Here is a 19,022-nt window from a genome sequence, read left to right on the forward strand (position 1 = left end):
GTTGTCAATTGTCAGGAAAAACCCATCCTTACCCGGTCTGGCCTACATGTGACTCCGGACACACGGCAATGTGGTAGACTCTTAACTGCTCTCTGGGCAATTAGGGAGCGGGCAATAAATACTGCCTAGTCAGCGACGCCCTCATCCCATGAATGAATAAAGAAAATAAAATCAGTGAACCAGATGGTACACAGTCACCATTAGGCTAGCAATTTTATTTCCAAACTTTTTGGAATTGAATTGAATTTTCACTATCTGCCTTGCTGGGATTTGAACATGTGACCAGAACATTAGCCTGGCATTCTGGATTACTAACCTAATGGCATTACTGTAATGACACTGCCTCCCCCACAGAAGACAGCTCACTACACTCTCCGCAAGGCAACTAGAGATGAACAATAAATGCTGATCTTGCCAGTAGCTCTCCCACCCTTAAACAAGTTGAAAACATTGTGGTTTTAGAAAAGGTGAGATCCAACTTGGATAACCGTCTTGACTTCCTTCTGAGAAGTTGATGTCTCAAGATGGCAATGGGAATTCCTATAACATACACCTTCCAGAAGGCAAGTTTGATATAGTCACACATGAAAGACTGCCCAGTGAACTCACGCTCCCAGTGCCAATGGTTCAGCATTGTTATTGGCTGACAGTCTCAGGAAAACTTAAACATAGGAACCAGAAGTAGCCCATTCAGCCCCTCAAGCCTGCTGTACCATTCAATGCTATTGTGGCTGATCTGTGACCTAACTCCACATACTGTCTTTGGCCCGCATCCCTTATTACCTTTGCTTAAGAAAAAGTTATCTACCTCTGAATTAAAATTAACAACTGATCTAGCATCAACTGCTGTTTGTGGGCGAGAGTTCCAAACCTCTAACACCCTTTGTGTTTTTCTCTAGAATGGGCTGGCCCTTTTTAGACAGCGTCCCCTGGTTCTAAAATCTCCAACCAGTGGAAATAGTTTATCTTAAGCCAACCTGTTGTTATGTACGGTACAGCACCTCGCTACTGTCTGGAAATGTAGGTACTTAATTCCCATGGGGTTTCAATCCACTGACTCACAGCTGGTAGTGCTGTCACTGACTTTAAGATTGGTTTCAAGCTGACAGAGCTGCATGGTGTGAGAGAAGCTTTTCTTCATGGTAACAGCAATCCTTCTCTTCTAATTGCAGGTGATTTACATGGGTGTTGTGCTCTATGCACCTGCACTGGCATTGAATGCAGGTAAGTTAAGATGGAACAACAGTATATTGAAATAATCCAGACATTCGTTGCTCACCTGTGTAGACTGAACCCCCTCAGACCTGAGGTGATTTTCCAGCTGTCAGTATAATAATGTAAAACGACTAATCAGTTATTTTCAGAAGACAGACTTCTTGAAAAACCTAGGTTTTAAACCCAGATCTGATCATTCACAGCATTGCTGATTTGTACCTGCTCAAATCTAATGAGTTCCAGTCCATGTAAAGAAGTAGCAGTAAGGGTTTGGTCTGATAAGGCTGTGTGGTTCACTTTGTCATAAGAAATTCTCCTGAGCTTCGCTCTAGTTTTTATACTAATTCTCCTAACTTAGTTGCTGATCTCCTGCAAGTGAAAATAGATTATCCCTATTTTCTTGATTATTAAAGCCCACCAAATGTTTCAGATTGATTGCATTAAACTCTCAGTGGTGGGATTTGAACTCCAAAACGTACAAATTTACATGTTAGGATCATAGGTCACTGACCCCTTTGTATCTCCTTCGCCATTCGATAAAATTGTGGCTGGTCTGATTCCTCCAAGTTCCCACCCACCCCAAAAACATTTTAACCTCTTTCTTACTAAGAGTCTATTAAACGCTGCCTTAAAAACATTCAAAAGCTCTGCTTCCAGCACCTTTTGGGAAGAGAGAACATTCTTGCTTATCTGTCTTAAATGGCAGCCCCATATATTTAAACAGTAACCCCTAGTTCTAGATATTCCCTTAATTGTGTTAAAATCTTGGATCTCCCCCAACCCGCCCCAAGGAATTCTAAGGGGTGTAACTGGTTAAATGTTGAGAGGGTGTTTCCCCTAATAGGAGAGTCTAGGACCAGAGGGCAGAGTCTCAGTCTTAAATTGGCACCCTTTATTCTGAAATGAGGAGGAATGTCTTAGAGGGTTGTGAGTCCTGGAACTCCTTGTCACAAACAGCTGTAGGGGCAGACTCCTTGTGTATATTTAAGGCTGAGATAGATTCTTGATCGGTAGGGGAATAAGGATTATGGGGAAAGGTGCAAAAGTGGATGTGAGGAGCATCAGATCAGCCATGATCCTGTTGAATGGTGAAGCAGGCTCAGGGGGCCAAATGGCATGCTCCCCTTCCTATTTCTTCTGGTCTTAAGGCATTGTGAGTCTACCTAGGTGAAATTTGCCATCGTCCCAGAGGACTATAGGACTGCTGTCTCATTCAAGAAAGATGACTCATGGTAAACTTAATCTGAGGGTCACCACGCTTCAGGTGAGGGGAGAGGTTGAGAAAGCACGACATTCGTGGTGAACGGTCAGCTCAGTTGGCTGGATATCTGGTTTACAGCTCTACCTGCAGCACAATGAACAGCAGTGGTTCAAGAAGGCAGCTCACCACCATCTTCTCAAGGACAGCTAGGGGCGGGCACTAAATGCTGGCCCAGGCAGTGACGCCTACGTCCCACAAGTGAATAAAAAGTAAAATGGAAGCATCCTTAAAAGACCGCTCTATCAAGACCCCTTGGAATCTTATATGTTACAGTCAAATTGTCTCTTACTCTTCTAAACTGCAGTTGATATAAACCTAGTCTGTCCAACCATTCCTCATAAGACAACCTGCCGTACCAGGTATGAGTCTAATAAACCTTTTCTGAACTGCTTCCAATGCATTTACGTCCTTCTTTAAAGAAGGAGACCTGTATTCTACACAGTACTCGAAATGTGGTCTCCCCAGTGTCCTGTGTGGCTGAAACATAATCTCCTCCTTTTGTATTCAGTTCCGTTCATATTAAACAAGTGCATTCATTTCTTATTACTTGCTGTGCCTCCAGACATAGCCTATTGCTGTTCATGCATGAGGACTCCCAGAACCCTCTGCATCTCAGATCTGTGTCTCTCACCATTTAAATTTTATGCTACTTTTCTGCTCTTCCCACCAAAATGGAGAATTTCTCATTTTCCTACGTTATAATCCATTTGCCAGGTCTTTCCCAATTCACTTAGACTATTTACGTCTTCTTGTAGCCTCCTTCTGTCCTCTCCAGATTTTACTTCCCTACCTATGCATCATCAGTAAATTTAGAACATAGAACATAGAACACTACAGCGCAGTACAGGCCCTTCGGCCCTCGATGTTGCGCCGACCTGTGATACCAGTCTGAAGCCCATCTAACCTAAACTATTCCATTATCATCCATATGTTTATCCAATGACCATTTAAATGCCCTTAAAGTTGGCGAGTCTACTACTTTTGCAGGCAGGGCATTCCACGCCCTTACTACTCTCTGAGAAAAGAAGCTACCTCTGACATCTGTCCTATATCTATCACCTCTCAATTTAAAGCTACGTCCCCTCGTGCTAGCCATCACCATCCGAGGAAAAAGGCTCCCACTGTCCACCCTATCTAATCCTCTGATCATCTTGTATGTCTCTATTAAGTCACCTCTTAACCTTCTTCTCTCTAACGAAAATAGCCTCAAGTCCCTCAGCCTTTCCTCATAAGACCTTCCCTCCGTACCAGGCAACATCCTGGTAAATCTCCTCTGCACCCTTTCCAATGCTTCCACATCCTTCCTATAATGCGGTGACCAGAACTGGACGCAATACTCCATTTGGCAACCATGCCTCTGTTCCTTTGTCGAGGTCACTTATATAAATTGTGAATAGTTGAGATCCCAGCACAGATCCCTGTGGCAGACATTCTTTATATCCTGCCAATCTGAAACAAAAACATTTATACCTACTCTCTGCATCCTGTTACCCAGTCAATCTTCTGTCCAACCCTTCACTGCATGTACTTTCATTTTTTGCAATGGTCTTGGAGTTGGCAGTTTTATCACATCGTCTGGAAATCTAAACATAGTGCGTACACTTTTCCCTTTTATCCATAACAAGTTATTCCCCAAAGAGCTCCTAATGGATTAGTTCAGCATGATTTCCCTTTCACACGTTGGCTCTGCTTGATCACCTTGAATTTAGCTAAGCTATAATTTCTTTAATGAAAATAGAAAGTGCTGGAGAAATTCAGCAGGCCTGGGAGCATCTGTGGAGAGAAAAACAAGAGTTAATGTTTTGAGTTCAGTATAACTGTTCTGAAAGGGAGGGATATCTGACTCAAAACATTCACTTTGTTCTTTCTGCACAGATACTGCCAGACATGCTGAGTTTCTCCAGCACTTTATGGTTCTATTTTAGATTTCCAGCATTCGCTTCAATATCTTGGAATATCTTCCCCATGACAGAAGTAATGCTGACTCATTCCTAGTTTCCTCCTTTCTGCCTTTCTCCTTCATGTGAATAAAGGAGTCATATTTGCTACCTTCCCGTCTAATGAGAACTTCCTGAATCTAGGGAGTTTTGGAAAATTAAAGCAATTATCTTTGCTGCCCTACTAGTTTCTCGTAGACTTACAAATTGTTATTTCCAAACATATAATGATGAAATGATTATAAACAGTTTAATAGTGAATCTGGATTTGTGGTTCAACTGCATTTCCTGCTCTCTGAAGCTTAAATTTAAAATCCTTGGCTGTTTAAGGACCCAGTGAAAGCTGCTAAACCACTTAAAAAGGCACTGAATCCATGGCATGTGATCTGTGACTAATCAAGTCCTGTAAAATTACACATGCCCAGCAGAAGGCCACAGTAATTATATGTTTCGAGTCAGTGCTGAGGAAATAAAGGCAGATGAAATGAACTAAATCATATGACAAAAGTTACTGGAGAAATGAGAATGTTAAATCAGAACAGAAAAGTCTGAAATACAGTCAGCATTTCAGGCAGGGGAGCGGAGTGAATGTTTTAGATCCATGGTCTTTCATTCCTTAACTTTAAATGAAATCATTGTAACAGTTTTTTTTTAACAAAAATACTTAAATGTTTCAGAGAAATGTGCCCAAAAGCAGGCTTCCTATCAGTTGGTCATGAACAGAAGGAGTAACTGTCCTTGAAACACATTGTTGAATCACCAACACAGTATTCCCCTTTGTGCTGCATTAGCTGTGTCACTGGAGAAATGCTAAAGGAATGTTTTGTTAAGCTTGTGGGGAGGAAAGGAAATGGTGGTGGTGGTTCGGTGTGTCACTTTGCTTCTTGCTGGAGTTAAACGTGGTCCCTAAGTAAAATTGAGGCAGTTTCCAACAGTAAATGATTTTACCAGCACTTCAAACAGTTTTGCGTGGCTTCCTAATGAATAGAATACAAATCTCACCCATAAAATGGAAGGCAGAAAATGGCAGATCGGGGTGACAGTGACTGAGATGAGGAGGCAGAGCGGGACGGGAGACTGAGGTAGTCTGAATGGACCAGAGGCGGAAGGGGATGGGACAGTGCAGAAGGGTGTGGACGGAGTACGGGAGGAATTTTTAGCAGACGGGAACGCAGATTTTATTTTCCTGACATTGGTAATGATGGAGAGGTTATAGTTCCATTATTTTTGTCGTCATGAGAGTTCTGATTTTGGCTCTCTTGTTAGCTTTGCTGTGGCCTTCTGACATTTACTGTTGAAATATTAAAAGATTTTTTTTGAATGTTTTCAGTGACTGGCTTCGATTTGTGGGGAGCAGTGTTAACCATGGGGTTAGTTTGCACACTGTACACAGCACTGGTGAGTAATCAATGGGTCAGAGAGCTCCAATGTTCCATTCAGTGTTGATGGTTTAAAGAAAGTCTTGACTTTATACAAAGCCTTTCACAACCCATGCTGCCTAAAACAGGAGACACATTTTTGAATTGTAGTCACCACTGTACTATCAGAAACACAGCTGGCTCTTGCACACAGCAAGATCCCGCGGACAGCAATGAGAGAACGCAGCAGAACTTTTTCAAATAATGTTAGTTGTAGAGTAAATATTGGGCATGATGTAGTAACAGGAGAAAGTCCCTTCAGGTTTTCATTTGGTTCTACCATTAATTTTGATCATAGATGGCTTGTATCTTCTTAATTTGCTTCTGTGGCTCTGTAGCCTCACTTAAACTATTGCTGTCTGTTTTGAAATTTCAGTTTACCCGCACTAGCCGATCAGTTTTGTGGAAGCAAAAGTTCCTGATAAAAACATGAAGGAAAACGTCCCTGCTTCTCTTCCCAGTGCTGCCTCAGTATGTTTTTCAGAGGGTGGGTAGAGACCCTGAACTGAAAAACAAACAGTCCTGACAGCGCAAGCATTTGTGTTCACCTCCAATATGTGGTTATATCTCTGGAGTGTGGTCTTGCACACAGCAAGATCCCACACAGAGCAGTTCAATAAAAGAGCAGTAATCCATTTTAGTTCTAGAGGTTGAGGGATAAATAATGACCAGTGCATAAGAACAGGCAGAGGTCATTCAACCCCTCAGTCTTGTCCCACACATTCAATTAGATCACAGCAAATCCCCTCGTAATGAGTGTCAGTCAGTATTTTCTGCTGAAATCTCGAGTGGGGATTTGAATGGATAATTGTCTGACTGAAAGGAGCAGATGAAAGGCAGAGTCACACCTGGTGCCTGTGTTGGTGTCGAGGCTGCTTTTCCTGTTTCATTGCTTCATCCTGTTCACTGCACCTCTCCATGTGACCCTCAGGGTGGACTGAAGGCTGTAATCTGGACAGATGTGTTTCAGACACTGGTGATGTTTTCTGGGCAGCTGGCTGTTATCATCATTGGGACAAAGGAGGCAGGAGGAATCAGTGAAGTGTGGCGAATTGCCAAAAACAACGGCAAGATCTCAGGAATTGAGTAAGTATATCTTTTTAAAGCAATTTCAAAAACTTGACAAATTAATCTAAGACAGGAGTGACTTCATTGAACTAGTGATCGGGGGAGGGTGGTAACCAGAGGAAACTAATTTAAAGGGTTTGATTCAAAGGTGCAATGACCAATTTTCACGTGGTAAATTTTGTAATCTGGGAAACATTGTAGTGGCAGCAAGTTTGATAAGGGCTTTCAAAAAGGATTCCAGTAAATATTTGAGAAAAACAGATTTTGTGGGGCTGTGGGGAAGAGCAGGTGAAGCAGGACTAATTGAATAGATTTTTCTCACCTAGCAGAGAGAGAGTCCAGCCTACAGTCTAATTGGTTTGTTTCGCTGAAGTGTCCTTTCCTTCTGCAGCCTGAATCCTAACCCCTTTGAGCGTCACACTTTCTGGACTCTGAGCTTTGGCGGTGTGTTCATGATGCTGGCACTTTACGGGGTGAACCAAGCGCAAGTCCAACGCTACCTCAGCTCACGGACGGAGCAGCAAGCGATATTGTAAGTTATTGAACCAAACCAAGCTGGGCCCCTACTTTGGGCAAATTGCTGTGTGTTAAGCCGGCATTGCTAAACCTGAGAGTGGGTTCTCCCTGTCTCAAGCGTGTCACTAATTAAGGCTGCCTTCAAACTGCAGTGTCAATGCAGCTTCACTTTACACCAACAAGGATAACAATAGCAGAAGGCTATTCAGTTAGTCACTCCTGTTCAGTTGTTTGCCAAAATGGGGAGCGATCACGGAATGCTGTTGTTTATTGCAAGGAGAAATGGAATATTACAATAAGGATGTTTATTGTAGCTGTACAAGTCCTTGATGAGACTACATTTGCAGTATTTTCCGTTTTGGTCTCCTTTGAAAAAGGATTTAATTGATTTACAGGCAATTCTGAGAATGTTCATCCTCCTTGTTCCTGGAATGAAGGCCTTACCTTATGAAGAAAGGTTGAACAGGTTGGCCCTTTATGTATTGGAGTGTAAAAGAATAAGAGGCAATCCTATTGAAAATAAGACCATGAGGGGACTTAAAATTGTGGATTCTGACACAATGTTTCCTCTCGTCAGAGAAACTAGAACTGGGGGCCCTGATTTAAGAATAAGATTTTGAGACATAGATGAAAGCTTTTTTTTTCTCTCAGTTGTTGGTCAATGGAATTCTCTTTTCTAGAAAATTCAACCTAGTCATTCTTAATATCCTTATTGGTGATGTAGCGGTGATGTCACTGGGCTGGTGGTCCAGAAGTTCAACCTAATGCCCTGAGGATATGAGTTCACATCCCACCACGATAGCCAGCAGCAATTAAATTCACTTAATCTGGAGTCTTTGGCTAATCTCAGTAAAATGATGCTATGAAACTGTCACCAATTGAACCAGGTGGGCTTTTAATGACACTGACAATCTTTAGGGAAGGAAATCTGCCATCCTTACCCAGTCTGGCCTAGATGTGACTCCAACCCCACATCATTCGGGTGGACAGCGAACGTTAGTCTTGCTCGCAATGCCCACATCCCGTAAAGAAAGAAATTAATTAATCTTAGTTCAGAAATTTTGCAACACCTCTCCCCAAGTTGCAGTAGTCTTTTTGAGGAAAGAGTTTAAGACTTCCATTATCCTCTATGTGTGGAAGTGCTTTGTCATATCAGCCCTGGGCAGCCTGGCTGTAATGTTTTTGGACTGCCCCCATAGGAGGAACCAATTCCTCTTTATCCTTTTAATTGTCATAAATATCTCAATTATAATCTCCCCTTAACCTTCGAAACTCCAGGAAATATATGCCCAGTCTATGCAACTTGTCCTCATTGTTTAACCCATTTAGTCTTGATGAATCTGGGATGATAGTCTAGAGGGTTGTCCTGACTTGGCAGTAAGCTTTTGAGTGGCATTCTGCTACCAATTCTGCCTCTGGATTTTTTCCACACTGTTTGGCACGTTTCAGCAGCTTGTATTTAGATTCAACATCTACACCAGAGTCTTGAGTCTATAACCCAAGTTGACATCTATTCCAGAGTGAGCATTGCAATGTCAGAGGTGCAGTGTTTCAGGTGAGACACTAAACCCAAGATCTGTCTGCAGGTGGGCATTGAGGATTCTAGGGCACTATTTCAAAGAAGAGATGGGGAATTCTCCCTGCTTTCCTGAATACTATTTATCCCCCATTCAACATCACAAAACAGCTTATTTGGTCCTTGTCTGTGTAAACTTGCTGTGTGCAAATTGGTTGCTACTCTTCAAAAAATATTTTGTGGGCTTTGAAATGCTTTGAGCACCCTGGAGGTCCATTTTAGACCAAAAGAAATAGGAACAAGAGTAGGCCCTTTGGCCTCTTGAGCCTGCTGCTCCATTCAATAGAGTCATGGGTGATCCACTGTTCAGCATGTCCACTTTCCTGTCCTTTCTTTGTAGCCCTTGATTCTCTGACTGATCAAGAATCTTTTCTATCTCAGCCTTAAATGTACACAGGGACGCTGCTCTCCACAGCTCCCTGTGGCAAGAAATTCCAAAGACTCTCAACCCTATGTGAAAGAAGAAATTCTTCCTCATTCAGTCTTAAGTTGGCACTCCTACGTCCTATGGTCCTAGACTTTCCCACGAGGGGAAACATCCTCTTAGCATTTACCCTGTCAAGCCCCTTAAGAAACCTACAAGACCATAAGACATAGGAGCAGAAATTAAGGCCATTCGGCCCATCGAGTCTGCTCCGCCATTCAATCATGGCTGATAAGTTCCTCATCCCCATTCTCCCCTAACCCTTGATCCCCTTGATAATCAAGAATCTATCTATTTCAGTCTTAAATGTACTCACTGACCTGGCCTCTCTCAGCCTTCTGTGGCAGTGAATTCCATAGATTCACCATTCTCTGGCTGAAGAAGTTTCTCCTTATCTCTGTTCTAAAAGGTCTTCCCTTTACTCCAAGGCTGTGCCCTAGGGTCCTAGTCTCTCCTACCAATGGAAGCATCTTCCCAACATCCACTCTGTCCAGGCCATTCAGTATTCTGTAAGTTTCAATTAGATCCCCCCTCATCCTTCTAAACTTCATTGAGTATAGACCCAGGGTCGTCAAATGTTCCTCATATGTTAAACTTTTCATTCCTGGGACCATTCTCATGAACCTCCTCTGAACCCGCTCCAGGACCGGTACAGCTTTCCTGAGATAAGGGGCCCATGCTGCTCACAATGCTCCAAATGTGGTATGACCAGAGTGTTATAGAGCCTCAGAAGTACATCCCTGCTTTTATATTCAAGTCTTCTCAAAATAAATGCCAAAGTTGCATTTGCCTCCTAACTACTGACTCAACCTGCAAGCTTACCTTGAGAGAATCCTGGACTAGAACTCCCAAGTCTCTCTGCATTACAGACTTCTGAATTTTCTCCCCATTTAGAAAATAGCCCATATCTCTATTCTTCTTGCCAAAGTGTATGTCCTCACACTTTCCCACATTGTACTCCATCTGCCACTTCTTCACCCACTCTCCTAACCTGTCTAAATCCTTCTACAGCCTCCCCACATTCTCAATACTACCTGTCCCTCTACGTACCTTTGTATCAAACTTAGCCAGAATGCCCTTGGTTCCTTTATCTAGATCATTAATGTATAAAGTGAAAGAAACCTCTATTTCAATTAGATCCCCTCTTGTTCTTCTAAACCGCTGTGAGTACAGCCCCAGATTTAACCTTTGCTCGTAAGACAATCCTGCCATACCAGGGACCTTCCTAGTGAACCTTCTCTACTCTACCTAAAATAACATAGCTTTCCTTAAATAATGGGACCAAAACCACTCTTAGTACTCCAGGTATAGTCTCACCAGCACCTTGTACAGTTGCGGTAAGACATCCCTGTTCTTGCACTCCAACACACTTGAACTAAGAGACGACACTCCATCACCCTTCCTGATTACCTGCTGCAGTAACATACCGTTTAAATAATACTCTGTTCTTGTGTGTTCTCCCTTCCAAAATAAAAGATGCTACTTAAATGCACATTTTAGGTATAATAAATCCTTGCATCACAACGCTGAGAGACAGTAGCATTGTGGTGATGTCACTGGACTAGTAATCCAGGGAACAAGGCTATGGATCTGGGGAAATCCCAACACAGCATGTGGTGAACTTTGTATTCAAATAATAAATATTCCAGCATTTAAGACTGGTCTGTATGATGGTGACTACAAAACGATCATCAATTGTTGTAAAACCCATCTGTGCTTTAGAAAAGGAAATCTGCTGTCCTTATGTGGTCTGGCCTACATCTGCCTCCAGACCCACAACAATGTGGTTGACTCTTAACTGCTCTCTGACATGGCACTAGCAAGCAACTCAGTTTGAGGGCAATTAAAGGATGGGAAACAAATGCTGACCTTGTCACATTCGATGAAAGACAAATGTGCACAGTGAGGCCCCTCAATCCCCAAGAGGTATACAGCAGAGACGCTGAGACCCTAATTGCAGAGCCCACCACATCTACAGGAAGCGCTGATTGATTCTGGCAGCACAGTCCTCGGAATTATCAGTCTACCTCCCTCCCCGGTGAATTTACAGAGCATCCAACTGAACAGTACTTTTAAAAACCTAGGGTAAAACAGTTTGAATGTGAGCCATGAATGTGTTGGGTGATCTTGGTTCTTCCTGTTATCCCTGTAGGTCGTGCTATGTGGTGTTTCCGTGCCAACAGTTAGTTCTGGCTATGGGATGCATTTTGGGCCTTGTTATGTATGCTCGCTATGGAGAAAATGGCCCCTTACAGCAGGGTTATGTCAACGCCCCTGATCAGGTAAGGCCTGTTTTTTTTTAAAAGAGCCAAACCACATGAAAGCAAGAGGAAGAATTTGCATATATCTAACTGCCTTTCATAGCCCTGTGACATCTCAAATTACATCAAATTACAAAAAATTTACAGGTCATTTAATCCAACTAGTTCATGGTGCACATGAACCTCCTCTTCACAATTCAGTGTATCCTTCCTTCTATTCGTTTCTCCCTCATGTTTTTCTTAAACACCTCTGTGTTATTCACCTCAGCCGCTCCCTGTGAGTGAGCTCCTCATTCTAACCACAATGTGGGCGAAAACCTTTCTCTTGATGGATTTATTAGTCACTATATATATGTGGCTCCTAGGTTTGGACTCACCTAATAATATTTCAGAATCCAGCACTTGCCAGATCTGTGACCTCTGTCATTTGGAAGGACAATGACAGGAGATGTATGGAGCACTACCACCTATAGGATCCCTTCCAAGTCTGTCACCTTCCTGACTCGGAGCTATATCTTTCAGTGTCACTGGGTCAAATCCTGGAACTCCCTCCCTAACAGCACTGTGGGTGTACCTACATCCTATGGCTAGCAGTGATTCAAAATCTGGCTACCACCTTCTCAAAGGTAATTAGGGATGGGCAACAATTTCTGGCCCAATTGGTCATACCCACATTCCAATGAAGGGTGAATAAAAAAAGTCTTAAAAGACATATTATCTTTTCTTTACAATACATGCTGTTTGTGGAGGTTTATTTTGTGCAATTTGGCTGTTGTTTCCTGCATAACAACTGTGACCGCATCTTCAAAAAATATCCAATTGACCGTGAAGTTCTTTGGGATATCGTGAGGTTGCGAGAGGTGCTGTATGAAACAGCCAGTGTGTCATAGATGGAGCCATTCGGCCTGTTGTCCATCCCATTCACCCACTCGATTCCTGGAACGTCACTGTAAATTTTTTAAATCTTTGTTTTTCTTTTCTTAAGCTTTCCAGTTACGTGTCCCCATGTCTTTACAGAATCTGTGCACTGTCAAGAGGAGAAAACTGGTCAGATTTGATAGAGGCTTATAATCTGTAGGAGTTCAAGGACTGAAGATCCTTCTCCCTGAGGGTGATGGGAGAGACTGAATCAGGAGGGTAGGGCAATGTAAGTGCACAGCACCCTGAAGTGTAAGGCCTGACGAATCTGCAGAAGTGGCAAGGGGCCAGGAGGGTTTGTAATTTGGTCTGGGATCTTGAATTCAGAAGGTGTTGTGGGTGAGGACTGGGCAGTGCTGGTGTTCTGGAGTTGGCGTTCTGTGATTCTTGCCATGCAGTTGTGTGCGTTTGATCTGATGGAACAATGTTAAATTTGGTTTGAATTTCAGATGGTTCTTTACTTTGTCATGGACATTCTTCAGCATTATCCTGGCTTACCTGGACTCTTCATTGCCTGCCTGTTCAGCGGAGCACTCAGGTACTTTCATAGCTACATAATTAAACCTTGACAAATTAATGGGGCTGAAACTGAGAAGCTAGAGTCCACAGACTGACAAGACTTGCACTGAGATAGTAGATGACCTTGCCAGTATTAACATTGTATTTGTTTAAAAAGTGCAGTCTGTACATCGTGTCTGCCAGTTTTACTGAAGAAGCTACTTTTTTGATTCATTGGATGTGGGTGTTGCTGGCTGAGCCAGCATTTATTGCCCATCCCTATTCCCTTTGAACTGAGTGCCTTGCTTGGTTACTTCAGTATCAGCCACATTGTTGTGGGTCTGGAGTCACATGTACACCCAATTGGGTAAGGGCAGCGGGTTTCTTTCCCTAAAGGACATTGGATGAACCAGATGAATTTTTACAACAATTAACAATGGTAAATTGATGACCAATCGCGAGCTTTTTTTAGTCTGTAGTTTTATTAGCTTGACGTTTAGTGATCTGCCATGGTGAGATTTGAATCCATGTCCCCAGTCATTAGCCTGAGGTTCTAATTGTTAGTCCCAGTGACATTACCAACATGTCACTGCCTCCCAAACTCTGTCCAATATCCTTTTGCTTCCTGATGCCAAGGAAGGTTCTGATTGGAATGTTTTCCCGGAAGGAAACGCCTGAGAATTAAGAACATTGTTAGAAAAGCAGCTCTATATATTTAATAAAAGGCCATTCTTCCCAATGAGCGTGTTCAGCCATTCAGTCAGATTTAAAGCTGATCAGTACTTCATCCACCTGCCTTGCTTCCATAGCCTTTCAGATATTTTACCCGACAAAAAACTATCTGAGGAAGGGTTACCGGACCCGAAACGTTAACTCTGATTTCCCTTCACAGATGCTGCCAGACCTGCCGAGCTTTTCCAGCAACTTCTGTTTTTATTTCTCATTTACAGCATCTGCTGTTTTGTTTTGGTTTTTGTTTAAAAATCTATCAATCTTAGTTTTCAAATTTTGAACGATTTTCAGCCTCAACAACAACTTTGGGGAGAATTTCAGATTTCCAATTCCTTTTATGTGAACAACAGGTCTCTGAAGTCACCCCTGAATAACCTACTTCTATTTTAATTTTAACCCTGTACTTTCTTGTTCTTTTCTCACCTAATTAACCAAATCCCTGCCCTTACACCGGCACCCACTTCCCCGTACCCCCTTTAGTTGACACCAAACCAGTAATTTGTAAAGAACATAATCAATAGCAGGAGTAGGCAGTTCAGTCCCTTAAACCTGCTCTGCCATTTGATACATTCATAGCTGATCTCATCTTGACGTCATAACTTCCTGACTCCTGTGTTCAATTTATGAAGCCCAGAGTGCTTTAATAACCACCTTCTTAACTCGCCCTACAAGCAGGGCTAGTCCAGATCAGAAACAAAAATAGAAATTGCTGGTAAAGCTCAGCAGGCCTGGCAGCATCTGTAGAGAGAAATCAGAGTTAACGTTTTGGGTTGAGTGACCCTTCCTCAGGTCCTGATCAGACTTTTCTGTAATGTGGAGTCACCATTTCCAGTTAAGTCTAGTATCCAGGTGACTGCCCACCCATTCTCTTCAGTCACTTGTGTCTGTCTATTGGTGGAGGCAAGGTCTGGATCACCAGACCACTTCGACCTGAGTATTCTCTGTCAGAACCTCGCCAATGCACGAATGTCTTTAAGAGTCAGAATTGCTTTAGAATATAATGTATTTTCTGATCATTGTGAAGCTGAGAGCAGGGTGTTGACTGTAGTGGGATCCTTTATGTTTGTGGATCCAGCTCATTTGCTGCATGACAATTACAGCAAAGCAAGGATCAGAGACAGTATTTTTTTTTAATACATTCATGTCATCCCATGAGGGTGTCGCTGGCTAGGCAGCATTTATTGCCCATCCCTAATTGCAGTTAAAACAGTTAAGAGCCAACCATATTGCTGTGGGTCTGGAGTCACATGTAGGCCAGACCAGGTAAGGATGGCAGTTTCCTTCCCTAAAGGACATTAGTGAACCAGATGGGTTCTTCGGACAATCGGCAATGGATTCATAGTCATATTAGACTCTTGATTCCAGATATTTATTCAATTCCACCAACTGCCGTGGCAGGATTCGAACCTGGGTCTCCAATATGCTATCTGAGTTTCTGGATTAACAGTCCAGCGATAATACCATTACGCCATCGCCTCCCCCTTGTTTCTTTTTAAGTAGTATAAGTGGTGGTTTCAAAGCCATCATTTGCTTCAGAACTTTAGTAACATTCACTGCAAGGTATTGCAAAGCAACTGTGCAGTGAATCACTTCTCTGGAGTTCTTGGCATGTGTTTCTCTGATGGGGCTCTGCCTGTACTGCTGTAGAGATGTTCTGAAGGTGATGTCAATTGTTAGATTTATTGCTTACAAGCACCAGCTTTCATGTAACTATTAGTAAAAGGATGAACATTAATCCACAGCCAACTCTCGGTGGATGTGGGAGCACATTAGGCTCTCTTTTTAATGCTGAATCATTGCTTGTGTCTCTTCAGCACAATATCGTCTGCATTCAATTCGCTAGCTGCTGTCACCATGACAGACCTGGTGAAACCTCAGTATCCACACATGACAGAGGCTCGAGCCACACTGATATCCAAGTGTCTCGGTGAGTGACAATGGAAAATACCAGCTATAACTTGCAATTACATAGCACCGTTCATTATAGTAAAACATTCCAAGGCATTTCATAGAAGCGTCATCAGACAAAATTTGATGAACTGGATAAGGTGATGTGAGGGTGGGTGACCAAAAGGTTGCTTGAAGAAATAAGTTTGATAGACAGAAAAAGAGTTCGGGAGTTGGTTTAGGAAGCAAATTGCAAAGTTGAAAAGGCAAGCGCCAATGGTGGAGTGATTAAAATTGATGATGCACGAGAGGCCAGAATTGGAAGAGGATACATATCTTGGAGGACTGGAAGAGTTGAAGAGTAAGGAAAGTTGAGGCAATGGAAGAATTCTAAAACAAGGGTGAGAATTTTAGATTCAAGATGCTTCTCTGTGTAGGTCAATGAACACAAGGGCTGCTGGGTGACTTGATGAGAGTGAGAATGTGGAGCAGAGGGGCTGGGACCTCAAGTTCCATTATCTGTTTGAAGTGACTATAGCATTGTTCATTCTGCCATGGCTGAGGATTTAGATAACACAAACCTTTCAGTTTCCAAGCTTCCCAGAGTTTTGAGCAGTGAACCTGACTTAATTAATTTGTTAATCGGATTCTGCCTCTGATGTGATTTCTTTTGATTATCCCAGTCTGGAATGCAGTTTCCTAATAGATTGGCAGCAGTGATCATCCTCCCAGTGGCTGATTGTGAACATTCCAGGCAAAGAAAGCCAATGCCTGCACATTAGCAACAAGGCCAAAGGAATCTGCGCAGAAAGGAACAAAGGCTTGGATTTTTACAGCACCTTTTATGACTTCAATATTCGAAAGTGCTTTGGCCAAGATGAGCTGGGTTGCTTATGCAGAGAGCTGGAATGAGTGTAATGGGCTAAATGGCCTGTTTCTGTGCTGCACTAACTCTATGATCCAACGTGGGTACTTTGAAATGTTGATGCATAACAAGCTCCCACACAGCGAGACAAATCATGTTCTTGTAATATCATTGATGGGATAGATATTAACCAAGACACCAGGGAAAATGTAAGACAACAAGGTGCAGAGCTGGATGAACACAGCAGGCCAAGCAGCATCATAGGAGCAGTAAGGCTGACGTTTCGGGCCTAGACCCTTCATCAGAAATGGGGGAGAGGAAGGGGGTTCTGAAATAAATAGGGAGAGAGGGGGAGGCGGATAGAAGATGGATAGAGGAGAAGATAGGTGGAGAGGAGACAGACAGATCAAAGAGGCGGGGATGGAGCCAGTAAAGGTGAGTGTAAGTGGGGAGGTAGGGAGGAGACAGGTCAGTCCAGGGAGGACGGACAGGTCAAGGGGGCGGGATGAGGTTAGTAGGTAGGAAATGGGGGTGCGGCTTGAGGTGGGAGGAAGAACAGGTTAGGGAGGCGGGGACGAGCTGGGCTGATTTTGGGATGCGGTAGGGGGAGGGGAGACTTGCTTTTCCAGCATCTGCAGTTCCTACTATCTCAGGGAAAATGTAAGCTTGTCTACTTCAAAATAGTGGTATGGAATCCTTTGGATTCACTGATCGAGCCAAGATGAGGCCTGCTCACAACCAACACCTCCAGCCCCTGTATCCCAGACAACATTCTCACAAGTTCCCATCAGCAGGAGGGCTTTCAGTTCATCATGTTTGTACCCTCCAGAGCTTCCAGTCCTATTTCATCCCATACACTTCTCTGCGCTTCTCACCTAAGCCTACCTGGCGACCCCTTTAGTCACCTCTCCCAAGGTGGAGAATCAGTGCCTAAAGCATTTTACCACATAAGGTTAGATGCTAGAAAGCAGGTGCTGATTAAGATTAACAAGAGGTGATGAGGGATAGGAGACATTAGAGTTGTTATTTAGACTGTCTCTCAGTGATGAGGGATTGCTGTGCAGGATCTTCTCTTGAAGTGCTTAGAGGGTGGAATTGGTACTGTGTTTTGTTGTATTGTGATGGCTTGGTGGCTTCACAGCTTAGAGCCAGGCCATTCTGCCCAAATAGTTCATGCTGGTGTACATGCTCCACACAGACCATCCCCCACCCCCACCCGTTTTCATCTCCATTTTGTCAAAATGCCTTGGAATGTTTATTGCACAGAAGGCAGCCATTCGAATTGTTGTGTCTGCACTGATTCTTGACAAGAACATCTCTCCTCGGTTCACTCCCCCACCTTTTCCCTATAATGCCTAAAATTCTTTCGTTTTGGATAGTTATCCAGTTCTCCTTTGAGGGCATTGATTGTATCTGCCTCTACCACCCTTTAAGGCGGTGTATTCCAGATCCTAAACACTTGGTGTTTAAAAAAAAACACAAAATAAAACCTCATGGCCAATGCTTCTTTTGCAAATCATGTAAAATTGGTGTCCTTTGCCGCTCGATCCCACGCAAGTGGGAATAGTTTCTCCCAGTCTAAGCTCTCCAGACTCTTCATGATTTTGAATATTTCTATCAAATTTCGTCTTAATTTTCTACTCCAAGGAGGACAGCTCAAACTTCTCCAATTTATCTGCATAATTTAAATTCCTCGTCCTTTGGAACTACTCTTGTGACTCTTCCTGCATACTCTCCAGTGCCTTTACATTCTTCCTAAAGTCTGATGCCCAGGATTCTACACAAGACAACAACTCGGGCTTAACCAGTGTTTTATACATGTTTGTCATAGCTTACTTTTGTTTTACATGATGTTCATATTAATAATGCTGAATAAAAGACTCTGCATGCTTTATTAACTGCATTTCCATCGGGGATTTTGAATCCCAGATTCCTCCACTACTGTAGTCCTATACCCTATATATCATCTCCCCTCATTCTCCTTACCAAAATATATCACTTCAATACGTTAAATTTAATCTGCCACGTTTATTCATTTTTCCAGCCTGTCTTTGTTTTCTTGTAGACTAGGGCTAACCTTCTCTCGGTTCACAATGCTCTCCAGTTCTGTAATTTCCAGACATTTTGAAATTGTGCCCTCCCAAGTTTAAGTCAGAAAATGCAAGGATCCTAACAACGAACCCCAATGTAAAGCTTCCTCCAGCTCGAAAAACAAGCAGAAGTATTCTCTGAGATAGTAGGAACTGCAGATGCTGGAGAATCTGAGATAACAAGGTGTAGAGCTGGATGAACACAGCAGGCCAAGCAGCATCAGAGGAGCAGGAAAGCTGACGTTTCGGGCCTATACCCTTCTTCAGAAATGGGGGAGGGGAAGGGGGTTCTGAAATAAATAGGGAGACAGGGCGAGGTGGATAGAAGATGGATAAAGGAGAAGATAGGTGGAGAG

General features: G+C 43.0%; 1 protein-coding gene across 1 annotated transcript in view; it reads left to right on the forward strand.

The window, feature by feature from the left end:
* The first annotated feature begins 524 nt into the window (after positions 1–524).
* slc5a6a (solute carrier family 5 member 6a) overlaps positions 525–19,022 on the forward strand; it is a 31,043-nt gene continuing 12,545 nt past the window's right edge. The window contains exons 1-8 of the mRNA XM_020518270.2: positions 525–563; positions 1,173–1,224; positions 5,744–5,811; positions 6,763–6,917; positions 7,291–7,431; positions 11,568–11,697; positions 13,044–13,132; positions 15,639–15,751. Coding sequence (XP_020373859.2) covers positions 525–563; positions 1,173–1,224; positions 5,744–5,811; positions 6,763–6,917; positions 7,291–7,431; positions 11,568–11,697; positions 13,044–13,132; positions 15,639–15,751 — 787 coding nt within the window. The remainder of the gene's footprint in view (positions 564–1,172; positions 1,225–5,743; positions 5,812–6,762; positions 6,918–7,290; positions 7,432–11,567; positions 11,698–13,043; positions 13,133–15,638; positions 15,752–19,022) is intronic.

Source organism: Rhincodon typus, chromosome 3, assembly GCF_021869965.1.
Source record: "Rhincodon typus isolate 14 chromosome 3, sRhiTyp1.1, whole genome shotgun sequence".
NCBI lineage: Eukaryota > Metazoa > Chordata > Chondrichthyes > Orectolobiformes > Rhincodontidae > Rhincodon > Rhincodon typus.